The 13,777-nt window shown below is 43.0% G+C and overlaps 1 protein-coding gene across 6 annotated transcripts in view; it reads right to left on the bottom strand.

Moving 5' to 3' along the window:
* KIF21B (kinesin family member 21B) overlaps positions 1–13,777 on the bottom strand; it is a 714,596-nt gene that overhangs the window by 408,763 nt on the left and 292,056 nt on the right. For all 6 annotated transcript variants that reach the window (XM_083173198.1, XM_083173196.1, XM_083173200.1 and 3 more), the window contains 6 exons: positions 5,192–5,282; positions 4,925–5,113; positions 2,632–2,831; positions 2,025–2,132; positions 1,867–1,935; positions 552–763 (listed from right to left, as the gene is read on the bottom strand). In XM_083173198.1, the coding sequence (XP_083029324.1) occupies positions 552–763; positions 1,867–1,935; positions 2,025–2,132; positions 2,632–2,831; positions 4,925–5,113; positions 5,192–5,282 (869 nt within the window). The remainder of the gene's footprint in view (positions 1–551; positions 764–1,866; positions 1,936–2,024; positions 2,133–2,631; positions 2,832–4,924; positions 5,114–5,191; positions 5,283–13,777) is intronic.

Genomic DNA, 13,777 nt, shown 5'->3' with positions numbered 1-13,777 from the left:
TGGGGCCCCTTGAAGTGGTTTAGTTGGGCTGCTTCATGGCATCGCAATGTAGCAGATATCCCAATTTCTAGACTTGAGACTTTAGCATGTTAAGGATTTACCTGATTATGAGGTTGTCTGTATGTGGTGAGTACACCAAAGTTTTACAATAGTAAAAAACATATTTCTAATTGGTTCGGTGTTTTTTTTTCGAGTTTATCTTAATCAGAAAACCATTCTTATGTATAACATGCAGGGGTTAAAGTGAGGGGGAACGGGGTGGAACTGAGTTCCACCACCTCTATTGGTGAGGTGGAACATTTTACCCTACACATTGGCCCAGCACAGTAATTCTCACAGAAAAACATTCTAGTTTGCAGGGGGTGCCAAATATCCTACCACTGGCCCTGCCTCTGCCTAAAGGGGGTAAAGGAGTGGGGTAATTAGGTGGCATATAAGAAATGAGTTCCCCCACCTCTGCATGACCACTTTAAGCCCTGATAACATGTATAGATAGAAAACAGATTGAATTGCAGATTATTGTGAATATGTAATCTCTATAATATTCTCACCTCACAGTTCGGCTTCCATTGGCCACAGGCACTGTTTCCCCAGTTGTTTTACGGTTCCACTGTCGTACAATGCTGGACACAGAACGTGAGCTGCTATCAGGCTCTGAAGATGTAGTGCTTGTGGACAATTCTGCTCCAGAGTCTGGAAGTGAGGCTATACGAATGACAGCACGATCTTGGCCAGGCCTAGCCAGGCGCCGGAGAGCAGATACCTAGGGTTCATGAAAAAAAAGATAAAGCTACATATACATTTTAAACAAGTTTGAGATTAAGGGGCGTATTCAGCAGGCTTTTTCACAAAATTCTACAGAAAATATAGTTTCTGCATAATGTTCTGAATTGCTATGCACTGATAGCCTAGTGTGCAGGAGATTCATAGAAATCCCCTACAGAAGACTGATTAGCACTGCTGACTCCTATCAATGGAGGATATGACTTAACCCCTACAGTATGTACCAAACTCCCACATGTTGGCCCTATTAGTTTACACTGTTATAAGATGGTGTGGTGTGCGTCATCGTTTCTCTGACATCGGAATCCCAACTGTCAGTACTCCAACAGGGGGGTGAGCACATTGGAGCTGCGCTCACCACCTATTCTATTCTCCCTCTATGGGGGTTGTGGATCCCAACTATCGGGCATTTAGCAGTCGGGATTCCGATGTCAGAGAAACGTCCTTCAGAGAATCATCTGGCACCCGCTTTAAGCCTATGGTGGCATTCTCACAGGAAAGAGATCTTCCAATCCCCCTCCTGCAGCCTCTGTCCGGTTCTGGGTTCAATTTCTGAAGCTGATACTGTGCATATGATCAATGTCAGATTACATCAAGTAGCCTTTCACAAATGTAAAATCTCCTCAAAAATACCAGTGAAAAAACTTGCAGGATCAGCGGTTGTCTACTAGTGCAATTTGGGCCCTTTCACATGTGTTTAACCTCCATTTCCCATCTGATGTGCACGCGACTCAATGATGCACCAATAATCCAACCCTGCAGCCAGGAAAAGGATCATATCCAATACATTGTATGCAAAATTACCACATACAATGCATCATATGCCATCCTGCTGCCCGGGAGCTGCAGGGTGAGATGGCCGGGTATCGCATGCAAGGTACGGCATGCAATGCCTTGCTGTAGTGATGGGGGCATTTAGTATACAGTATAGCAGAGATACTATTATAAAAAAATGTAAATATCTGCCACAAAATTAAACAGTTCATTATCACAGCACTGCTGAGATTATTAATACATGTGGCCCTTTACTATAATGAGCTGTAAGAAAGAGATCTTCCATAATAACAAACATTGTACACTAACCTCCTGTGTTTTGCGTCTCAACACTATTTCCTGCTGTCTCTTCTGAGACTCAAGTGCTCTGATCTGTAGCTAAAGGAGACAATTCACAATGAAGCATTAATACCTGGATAAAATGATATACCTATGTCTCAGTTTATCCCATATTTTTAACTGTTTACCTCTTGTCTGCGCTGTTCCTTCTTTAGTTGAGCAATCTCTCGATTCCTCTTGGACTCTACAAGTTTTCTTCGCTGCTGCTCTTCACGCATTTGCTTCATAAGTATTGCCTGGGATGGAAGTAAAGGAATGACATAGGGAAATGTTGCAATGAGTATTTCAATAATTTGTAGATAGAAGAGCCTACAGTATGTTGATATATTTCTCAAAGTGATTAATCCTTTGGCAATGTCCAATATAGGGCTTCTGCATATCAAAGAGCATATCTTGGTGATGTACGCTGCCATCTCTTGCAATGATGTTGATTTTTATCTGTATGGAATTAGAAGCTGGAAGAATGACAGTCATAATACGCAAGTGGGAGCAAATAAGGGCCCGAGAGCTACTGTACCTGGTTTATCCTGCCAGTATCATATGCTTGTTTCATAGATTAAGCCATGCACATGTAAGTACACACGGCCGGTACAGTGAAACTACAAATGGCTCATTAAATCAGTTATACACTCTTTGAAAACATAAGGGTCTGGCAGGCAACAATATTACACCAAAAGCTTCATAAAAATCAAATAAATTATATTGGTTTGTAGTTATCTTTTTTCGATACTGTACCTTTGCCTTTTTCATATCACTGAGCTCTCCCTGCAACTTGCGTAGCTCTCTTTCATAGCGTGACTGGTTCTTAAGGAGTCTAGCATGTTCCCTCTGAGCTAACTGCAGCTTCTGCAGATCCCTGTTCATCTCTCGCAATCGCTTCTCATAATCAGCACGGATCTTGTTTGCTTTCTCTTCTGTATAACACTCCATAGAGCCTGTATCAATAGTTTTGTTAAGTATGGGGTATACAACTAATATGGTATTATTATCCTTATTATTATTGTTATCATTTATTTATTTGACGCCACAAGGGATGCGCTGTGTCTAGTAAAAGAGTAAATAAACGAACAAGAAAACCAAAAAAAAAACAGTGACTTTTAAGGTGCATACATACACACTGTACAATTTTTTTTTACCAATTTGGTTGAAAGACATTTCCATTGAACCCAGTGTCCTGGACTAAAGATGTTGACGAAAGATATTGAGGACAGATGAAAGAAGAAAGATCTAGCTACAGTTTATAGGCTCTTTTTGAAAGATATTCAAATTGAGCTGCATGCACAGTTGACGAACAATCTTGATGAACAACTGGCGGGTATGCGCATCATCATTTATCGTTTGTTTGTTGACAATATCTTTTGTCAACATCTTTCGTCCAGGACACTGGGTTCAATGGAAATGTCTTTCAACCAAATTGGTCAAAAAAATTGTACAGTGTGTACAGTATAGGACAATAGAGGGTATATAAACATAGCTGACAATACTGAAATAATTATTAAAGGTGGAAGAAAACCCTGGGGATTTGGTGCCATCAAAGGGAGTATAAAGAGTGGCGGCTTCAGAGGAGGGGCTGCAGCACAGTTCAAAATTCAAATAGGGGAGATATACCAACTGCCAGTGAGCCAGTTTCAAATAGCAGTTGATGGAAATTGGTGTGGATCCCCTATTTGAATTTTGAACTGTGCTGGGGCTGCAAATGATAAAGACAAGAGAAAGATTTTAGGGGATCTGCACTAATTATCAAAAAATTGTATTATTCTCTTATGAAAATTATATTAATCTTGGGAATATAACTGACTATTATTAAAAAGGAATCCTCTATTTAACATCACCTCCCAATATTGGCCCTTAATTGTTTTTGTGATGGTCAGTGGTTCACCCCTGAGTTATAACAAGTTTATATTGAAAAGAACAAAGAAAAAAGAAACTCGGGTGGGGTGCACGCTTGATCCAAAATAGATATTATCTTACAATAATGTTAAAATCATTTATTTTTTCATTAAATATGTATGAAATTAAGTGTGGCCCTGAAGTATTAATTAAATTGCCCTAGTAGCCTGGAAATATTAGTTATATCATATTAATGGTACCAACAGGATTGCAAAACTGATATTGTTGACCACCATATCTCCTTAACATCGATACACTATCAAGGTTATCAATATTTCACTCAATTCGAATCAGTGATAAGGATATAATCATTGTCAAATGAAACCATAAACAAAGAAAGTTTGTACATTTTATATATATACACACACATGTGTCTCTCCAACTTATGCCTCTTGTTGCCTATTACTTCCTTATCATTAATTAATAGGAAGACCAATGATGCCTTTATTGATGCACCAGTGTCTATGTTTTATGTAGATTCTATAGTTGTATGCTGAGTTCTTTTAACTCACAAGGTGTAACTTATTTGCAACAGTGTAATACTGATTGATAGAAGTGATTTACCATGTAACATTTTGGCTAGTTGTGCATGATTCTCTGACTACAAAGAACATATATGATGAATTATCCACATTTAGTAAATTGGTACAGGCCAATTTATCTATGTATGGGTCCCAAACTGCATTCACCAGTTACACACACAGGGTCCCTGTGATAATTGTGCACAGGAGCCATCAATATTAATCTCCAATCACTTTATGTATTACACCTGGTAACATATATAGTTACATTCACCAGTTATTCACCTGGGGTCTATGTGACAATTGCGTACAGGAGCTGCCAATATTGATCTCCAATCGCTTTAAATCATGCACCTGGCAGTATATACACTTACATTCACCAGTTACACACATAGGGTCCCTGTGATAACTGCAAACAGGAGATTGTAGTGTAGCTTTTCAGAAGCTGTGTAGTGAAATGGTCATAAGAGAATCACTATGAGGTTAAATAAAAAATAAGGTTCAAAGAAATGTGAAAACAATTTGAAAATAATACGTTTTGAAATGTGAAAATGATACGTTTAATAATAAGTTTTGAAATGCGAAAATTATATAAATATTCTGAATATAACCCATACTAAGCTCCCGTAGCACCCGATCTCTTTCCAGCTGTGTGTCACGAATTCTACTCTGTAGTTGCTGAAGTTTCTCCTCATACTGAAGTTTAAGTGTCTGCAGCCGACGCTGACTCTGTTCTAACTCTTCAATGAGCCGTTGTTTAATCTCAATCTCACAGGTCAAGTCAGCTAGATCACCTCCGAGGGAGTCTAGAATGGTTTAAGAATAAGGTTAATGGCCTCATTAATTTAATTTTTAAATGTAGCATTCCCATAGACCTTCCTCACCTTTCTCCTCAGGCCCAGAATCAGATCCAGCATCACTGTCCCCAGTTTCCTCACTCTCTTCATCACATTCACTTTCTTCCTGTTCATCATCCTAAAAAGGAACAGAGATAATACTGTATGATATTTGAAAACAGAACACATGGATTTGTTTCAAATAAACCTTTATGAACAGGACTTTGTGCCAAAACTCTCCTGATGTCCACACACAAGGTGGAGCACATACTGCACCATACTTACTTTTGTGAAACATTTGGATTATCAGTTAAACTTGTACCCGGAACTACTTATACAGAACTATTTAAATATACTTCACGAAACTTATTTATCACCTCATCGCCGTTTTCTTATGGGAATGTTACCAACTAATTTATGTCCTAGAGCAGAAATGCTCCATTGCTTATGGGTTGTCTAATAATAAGACGGTTTTGGGTTCAGATTTGGTCCTATGTTAGCCAACATTTGGTTAATTGTTTATCCTTGACCACTGAATGGGCCATATTCGGTATCACCCCAGAGGGATCTCGTATTGCATGGGGAGTTAGGAAGTTACTTATAATAATATCTGTGGCTGACAAAAAGAGCATTCTTCAATTGTGGATACAACCCACAGCCCCCCACTATCACTCTTTTTTGCCAAGTTATTCCATATTTTCAGAATGGAGTGGCTTGAAAACTCATTGCAAAAATAGAAATTCACTGAAAAAGTTTTTTTGAAACGTGGGAGAGCTACATTGATACCTTGTTGGACTCTCTGAAAGAGCAAATACAGGATTGCTTAAAAAATACAGTACACTGTGGTATAAAACAAGAGAATTTATAAGAGATCCCCGCATAATGATTGTTACCGTATGTCCATAAATATCCTGACAATGTGACCATATCCTAGGGATGAAAGGTGATATGGGAACGGATCCGGGTAAATTTTATGTTTTTTTTTTTTATTATTTTATTATCTTGATTATGATGTAACAGATGAATGTAATGAATGACACGATTAAATGCAAAATGTTATTACTTATTTTATTAAACATATCATTGTAACTATTCATTAATGGTTAAATGTACACAGAGATTGTAAGAATCTTGTAAATGTAAAACCGTGCTTCAAAAAAAAAGTTCTAAACCCAAGATTACCATATACACTTTGACTAGAGGATTTTTTAAAATATAAAAATACATTTTATTTAATGTGTATAGTTATATTTAATGTTTAATCTTTTTAGATTAAAAACAAATATACAAACTACTATATACAAAAGACACATTTTTTTAAAAATAACTTTGATCTCATATTTTTCATCCTAAACCAAATACTCATATACATGTACACAGTGGTCAAAGTGGGCCGGTATATGGTAGTATGGCATACCGAGACTTCTTCCACTGTCCCGGAAATGTTGTGCAGCCTCCTGCTGCACATACAGAATGATGCTCTGGGGTGCTGCCGCTGGTCCTCTTACCGCTACCATTACCCCTGCCAGGTACCCACGGGTGTGTCTTACCCACGCTGCCACTGGAGCCCTGCTGGGCACCGACGGGGGGGGGTGGGGGGTGGGACCAGTTGTCATCCCACTGCACCGGACACCCACGTGGGGTGCACCCAGCTATCATCCCCGCTGCCGACAGGGCCCAGCCAGGTGTGTCTTATCCCTGCTGCCACTGGGTCCGTGCTGGGCATCCACAGGGGGTGAGACTAGCTGTCATCTCACTGGCGCCGGATGCCTATGTGGGGTGTGCCACTTTCATCCCCACTGCTGCTGAAGCCCCATCCCGCCACCGCTGGAGAAGCACTAAACCCATGTAGGAGCCAGGTAGGTTTGCACAGGAAATATGCCATACTTCTTCTCTGTCCCTGCATCACCCTGCCATTTCTGTCCCTGTATCCACTCCATCACTGTCAGAGTCAATGTGTCCTCGCTGTCCCTGCGTCACCTCACCATCTCTGTCCCTGCATCCCCGCTGTCCTTGCCTTCCCGTTGTCAATGTCCATGCATCCCTGCATCACCCCACCGTTTCTGTCACTGCGTCACCACACTGTCTCTGCTCACGCTGCCATCTCTGTCCCTGCATCCCCGCCATGTGGCATTATGTGAGTTTTGGCTCAATCTGGGGGCATAATGTGAATTGAGCTAGATCTGGGTGTAATAGCGTGAGTTTTGGCTCAATCCTGGTGGCATTGTGTAAATTTTGGATCAATTTGTGTTGCATAATGTGAATTGTTGCTCCATCCCGGTGGCATGATGTGAATTTTTGCTCAATGCATGTGGCATAATGTGAATTTTGTCTCAATCCATGTGGCATATCATGAATTTTGGCTCGTTCAGTTTGTCAATGTTAATTTTGACTTATTCCAGGTGGTATAATGTGAATTTTGGCTCATTCCATGTGAATTTTGTCTCACTTTGGTTCACATAAGGTGAATTTTGGCTCGATCCATGTGACAAAATGTTTAAGGGGCAAGTATAGTATAAAGGGGTCTACTATTGTGTTGGTTGCATAATGGCCCTCATTCAGATCTGATTGCAGTACAAATTTGTTTTCAAAATGGGCAAAACCATGTGCACTGCAGGTGGGGCAGATATTACATGTATAGAGAAAGTTAGATTTGTGTGAGTTATTTTGTTTCTGTGCAGGGTAAATACTAGCTGCATTATTTTTACACTGCAATTTAGATTTCAGTTTCAACACACCCCATCCAAATTGAACTCTCTGCACATGGTTTTGCCCATATTGAGAACACATGTACTGCGATCAGATCTGAATAAGGGCCAATGTGCATAAGGGGTATATGGAGTGGTACACTACATTCAAGGACACGCCCCCTTTTAAGTGGCCACCCACTTCAAAATTTCTACTTCGACCACTGCATATACAGATAGATCCATTAATAGGATTAAGGAAGCCAGAGCTGTCCTATGCCAATCCCCTACTGTATTATCATACAGTAGGGGATTGGCTCATCATGTCTATCCAGAGAAGGCAAGCTGAAGAAGGCTCCATCTGTACGTCCAAAAAGCTGTTACATTTTCATCTAAATGATTAATTTTGCTAGTCTTCTTATTCCGTCTTCTATATTTCCTCAGCTATAAAATATACTTGATCAAGCATTCTCAATTCCGCTGCATATCTTAAATAGAGTTTACAGCATAATTGCTTACCTTTTTTTTAAACAGTTTCAAGTCCCCCAGTCAACAAAGCCAAGAAAGCAATCATTTCAGTGGTGGGAACTCTGGAAGACAAAGAAGGATCCCACCGCTGTGCACTAAGCCCTAAAGAGGGCATTTCTGCTTTGCCACTTTCTCTGAATTCTGGCCAGGTTAGGCTTAGGGGCTATCTGAGAAGGGTCCCCCATCAACCGCCACAGATCAGATCTTTATATACGATCCACAGTGCTACTGCTTGCACAACGGGAAAGGCAGTGACAGACAGCCACCGGCACTCCTGAGCGGCTGTCCAATAAAAATGTGAATCTGCAGCCTGAGGCTCAATGACAGGGCACGCACGATGCAGGGAGGGAGTGGGTCGGAGTCAGTGGTGTAACAATGGGTCCACACTGAGACCCCGCAGCAGTGGCAGGGTCTGCAGGAAGTGCCAGGTCTGAGAGGCACGGGAGCTGCTGACTGCTTAAACAGCAGAGCCTGGCCCCTGTAGCCGCGCAGCTCCTTCCCTCCCGAGTGCACTACAGGTAGTGTTGATGACCATTTCTACCTCCAACCCCATTACAGGCATGTGCAGGTGGGTGCTCAGTACCCCCAGTGATCGCCGATCCACCACATCTCTTGCAGTACCCTGTCAAGAATGAATTGCTGGGTTAATCAAAGGTGCCTGCATGCATGACATAGCGCAATAACAATGAAGAGGAGCATTACGGAACTCTGCTCAGGAGGAATTTACTGATGTACAGTATGGCAGCATTGACTCAGGCAAAATTGCTGCCTGTCCCAACAATGAGGAAGTCACTTCTTAGTTTAATGATGCTGCTGCAGTTTTCTGGGGGAGGGGGGTGTCTGTGGGATATATACATATATAGCTACTGTTATATATAAAGATATATATCAGAATCAGCTTTATTGACCAGGTATACTCGCGTATACTAGGAATTTGATTTGGATTGCTGTGCAACAGCCGGTAGGAAGTTATACAGTAGGAGTATAGATATGCATAACACATACAGGTATGCGCTAATCCTGGGGATTGTAGATGCAGGGAACATATATTTGCTGGGTAGCACAACGCCTTGGCAGCCATCAGCATCGCAACTGATCATTGCTACAGCCAGGTGTAACAATACAAGCAGAGACAGTACAGTTATCACACAGGGAGCATATACCCGATGAGCAGCCCAGCGCCTAGGCAGCCATCAGCGGCGCCACTGGTTGCCACAGCAGCCAGGCAGGCAATAATATAACTGTTACAAATAACAAATAACATAAAATAATATAAAAAAAGATAGGACAACAAATTACAAGCAATACCACAATACTATATTAAAAGATCATATTAATGCATATGCATAAAAATGTAACACATACTGTAGTTACCAAGTCCTGAATTGGACAATTTGCCGCGTAGGTTGGGCAGATGTGTCAGTCACACGATGGGGAATAAAATCCCATGGCACAATTTGGAGTAAGTAATAATTTGTAAATCCTCCCAGGCAAAATAAGTGGTGAGCGGATGTGTCCTTTTGCTCACTGACAGAAGGTAGATGTCCAAAATTAATTGTATATACTTGGTCACTAGGTGAATTATTCGGCAATGTCTCTCACAATCTCTGTGTTGTGTACTGAATTGCTCAGTGTGTACACTTAGCCACTTTGCCTTGCGGTGTTTCGCTGCGCTCATGCGGCTTTGTCAAATTCCTAAATCGACAAAGCCGCCTGAGCGCGGCGAAACGCGTCTTCGCGAGGAATTCCATGAGCACCGGCTATTGGAGACCTGAGGGGTACATTGTTCTCTGACCGCATTCTCTCCCCCGCACGCTCTGGTCTCTGCTGCCGGTATCCTCCGTCGGCACAAAGTGCTTCTGATACCGCCGCTCACAGACGGAGGACAGTGACTAGCTATACTGCTATCAGGCATCCACTGTCGGCACGAAGCGCCTCTCAACTGCCGCTTACAGAAGGAGGACTGAGATCAGCTGCACTGCTATCAGGAGCAGCGTTATCCGGCATCTCAAACGGAGCTTACACGGTGCATTTCAGACTGCATTTGGCTTGCTGGCTGGTGCAGCAGCTGGATCAGCACCAAACACCGCAAGGCAAAGTGGCTAAGTGTACACACTGAGCAATTCAGTACACAACACAGAGATTGTGAGAGATATTGCCGAATAATTCACCTAGTGACCAAGTATATACAATTAATTTTGGACATCTACCTTCTGTCAGTGAGCAAAAGGACACATCCGCTCACCACTTATTTTGCCTGGGAGGATTTACAAATTATTACTTACTCCAAATTGTGTCCTGGGATTTTATTCCCCATCGTGTGACTGACACATCTGCCCAACCTATGCGGCAAATTGTCCAATTCAGGACTTGGTAACTATGTGTTACATTTTTATGCATATGCATTAATATGGTCTTTTAATATAGTATTGTGGTATTGCTTGCAATTTTTTGTCCTATCTTGTTTTATATTATTTTATGTTATTTGTGTAATAAACATTTTTAGTATACAGAAGGCTCCCACTGGTCCTTTTTCCTTTACTTCTGTTTATTAAGGGCGGCAACCCTCTCCCAGAAGGCCATCTGTATACCACACAGTACACCTGTCCCTAGCGCTCATACTCAGCAATCTAGGCAATAATACAAGCAGAGATGAGACAGGGTAGACACAGGGTTAAATATGGCTGAATGCACAGTTCCTAGGCAGCCATTTGTGGTGCCAACAGCACACAGCAGGATGGATCCTAAGCCTGTAGGGGGGGGCAGTGCGTCAGGGCCCCTTGGCTGGAGCTGCAGCTGGGGGGGGGGGGGGGAGCCAGCATGCAGGGAGATGGGGTAGTCAGAGAGAGTCAGTGAGGCTGGAGCTCAGGCTGGATTCCACCATTACTGGGCACTGGGTGTTTGCGGCGGGGTGTGTGTGTTCCTGCTGTCTGTATTGGGGGGGGGGGGGGCACCAGGGGGCCTTCCGCCTCCCTCCTCTGTCTCACCCCTCCTCTGGCTGATACAGTGGGGGTAGCATCCTGCCATTGGGGGGGGGGTGCTCCCTCGTCCTGCAACGGGGGCCGCAGCCACGTTCACGCCGGGGGGGACCGCAGCCACATCCTTCCCGGGGGCCTCCTCCGGATCTTGTGCTGTGGCTGGGGGCTTCCTCTGACCTCCCCTCCTGCCGATCTCCGCTCTCTCGGTGTCCCTTCTCCAGATTTTAACCCTCTCCCCCTACCCGCCTAACCTTTCCAGCAGACATCCCTAACCCTACAGCCTCACCATAGCACTTCCTGCTAGTGCCTAACCCTAAACTCATACACTGCCAACAAACCCCTGCCTCACAGTCTAACCGTAACCCCCCTTTTACGCGCCTTATGCTCCCTGCCCCGCAGCCTGACTCAAACCCAAACCCCCTTCCGCACCACCTAAATTTAAAACCCTACCCCACAGCCTAACCATAAGCCCACTCCTACACCTAACACTGGTACCCTGCCACCCAAATCTAGCCCTATATGGTGCCTGACCCTAACCCCCCCTCCCCACAACCTAACCCAGTCTACCCCTAACTTAACCCCACCCAGCAGAAAAACCCTATGTCCCCCCACCTGTGCCTAAACCTCGATCCCCCGCCAAGCCTGACCCTAACCAGGTTTGTATTGGACTATGGGGAAAGGGTATACATGTGAGTGTATATCTCTAGAGTGGAGCACCAACTTTTATCTTGCCTTCAGCCAATAGGATGTACACTTTGCCAATAGTGAGGGCAAGGCTTGCAGATCATGTGATATCAGCAGCAGTAATAGGGGTCAATCATGACTCACTGCATTGGCCTAGCTTATATTAGACAGAACGAGTGATAGGGCAGGTAGCCCAACAGCAGAGGAGAAGCTTAAAAGATACCCTAAAGACATAAAGACACTGGAGTCCTGGGTGTGCTGCAGCCAATGCAAGAGGTTACAGGGAAAGATGCCACATGAATAAAAATGTATTTATATATTTTTTTACATAATTACAAATATGAAAACAAATATACTTAAACAAGTGTGCAATTAAAATCAGGACTTGCATTAGAGTACACTTATCGCTCATGCTTCCGACGAAGTGTCATGAGCAGTCGTGACCACCGCGCCGGGTCTGCTACTCACCCTCTCGACGGGGTCTGTTCTTGTGCTGGATGGGTGTGTGGCACTCTGCAGGGTTTCTGTAGGGTAGAGACTAGATCCGCTTCAGTTTTGATTACAGGATGTGACGTTCAGTGAGGGCGGAAGTTGTAAGATGCCCTCACAATGTTTTTTATTTTTTAGCTGCATTGTACCCTCGCAGACTCGCTACACTCGCAGGCTTCTTGTACAGATTTATATTCCCCATCCAGGTATATGTGAACCTAGTGCATGGTGGGAAAATTGACAAAACTGAAGGGGATCTAGACACTACCGTTTCTGTAGGGTCAGGGGGTGGCCAGTATCAGCAACTTGCAGGAGTTGTGTGGTCTGGTTCTGGCTGGCATCATGAGGCCAGCACCGCCATTTTGGTTATGGGCAAAAATGCCATTGGCCAGTCTGTGCTCCTTCCTGTGCTCCTTCCTGTGCTTCCTGTCTCACAGCCAATAGGATTCCAGCCCTAGGTATTTAGTCTGGTCCTTTGGGACTAGGAGCGGTTATTCCAAAGTGTCTCTTGCGCTGTGCACATCCTGGAGCTTGCAGACATACTAGGCCTCTGATGGTTACTCTGCTCAGCCTGTCACAGCTTTGTCCTGAGGTTCCAGATCCTGGCCTCCCCTCCTGATCTTTCATTACTCCAGTCTGAGTCCTTGCTTATCCTCGCTTGTTGGAAGACCCCAGTGACTTGTGCTTCTATTTGGCTCCTCCCCCTTTTCAAATTGTTCATTTCATCAGGATTCAGCTAAGAATTATTTCTTTATTTTTATTATTATTATTTTGCAAGTCTGCAAGAAGTATTGAAACTGTCTTTATGTTGCAAGTCTTCATGAAATACTGGGACTGTCTTTTATTTGCATTGTCTTCTAAAAGTGTTTAGCTGTTACCTAGTTTTTGCCTGAAATATTTATGAACAAGAACTTCATAAAACCTACTCCCTTTATTCCTGAATCGTTTGCCTCTTCTGTCTCTCACGTCACATTCCCGACTCCATCAAATACCACAGTTGTGATACAAGGGCCCATAGCGGTCTGAAACACATTAAGAATGGCTGCCTGTTTGTGGTCCATTGAACATGCTGGTGTACATTCCAGGGAGCAGGTACTATACTAGTTACTCACTTCCCTACAGTCATCTATTGGGACTGTGGATGAGGACCTGTCTGACCAGTTTGAAATGATGAATTGTACATTGCTGTTCTATATATTATATATTCATATTTTATAGCAAGTGCTATATGTGATTAAAAAGTTTTAACATAACTGAGGTCTCTGCAC

The sequence above is a fragment of the Crinia signifera genome, chromosome 2 (genome assembly GCF_055691185.1).
Source record: "Crinia signifera chromosome 2, ASM5569118v1, whole genome shotgun sequence".
In the NCBI taxonomy this organism is placed as follows: domain Eukaryota; kingdom Metazoa; phylum Chordata; class Amphibia; order Anura; family Myobatrachidae; genus Crinia; species Crinia signifera.
The sequence above is the reverse complement of the archived record's forward strand: the minus strand, read 5'-3'. Positions and strand labels throughout refer to the sequence as shown.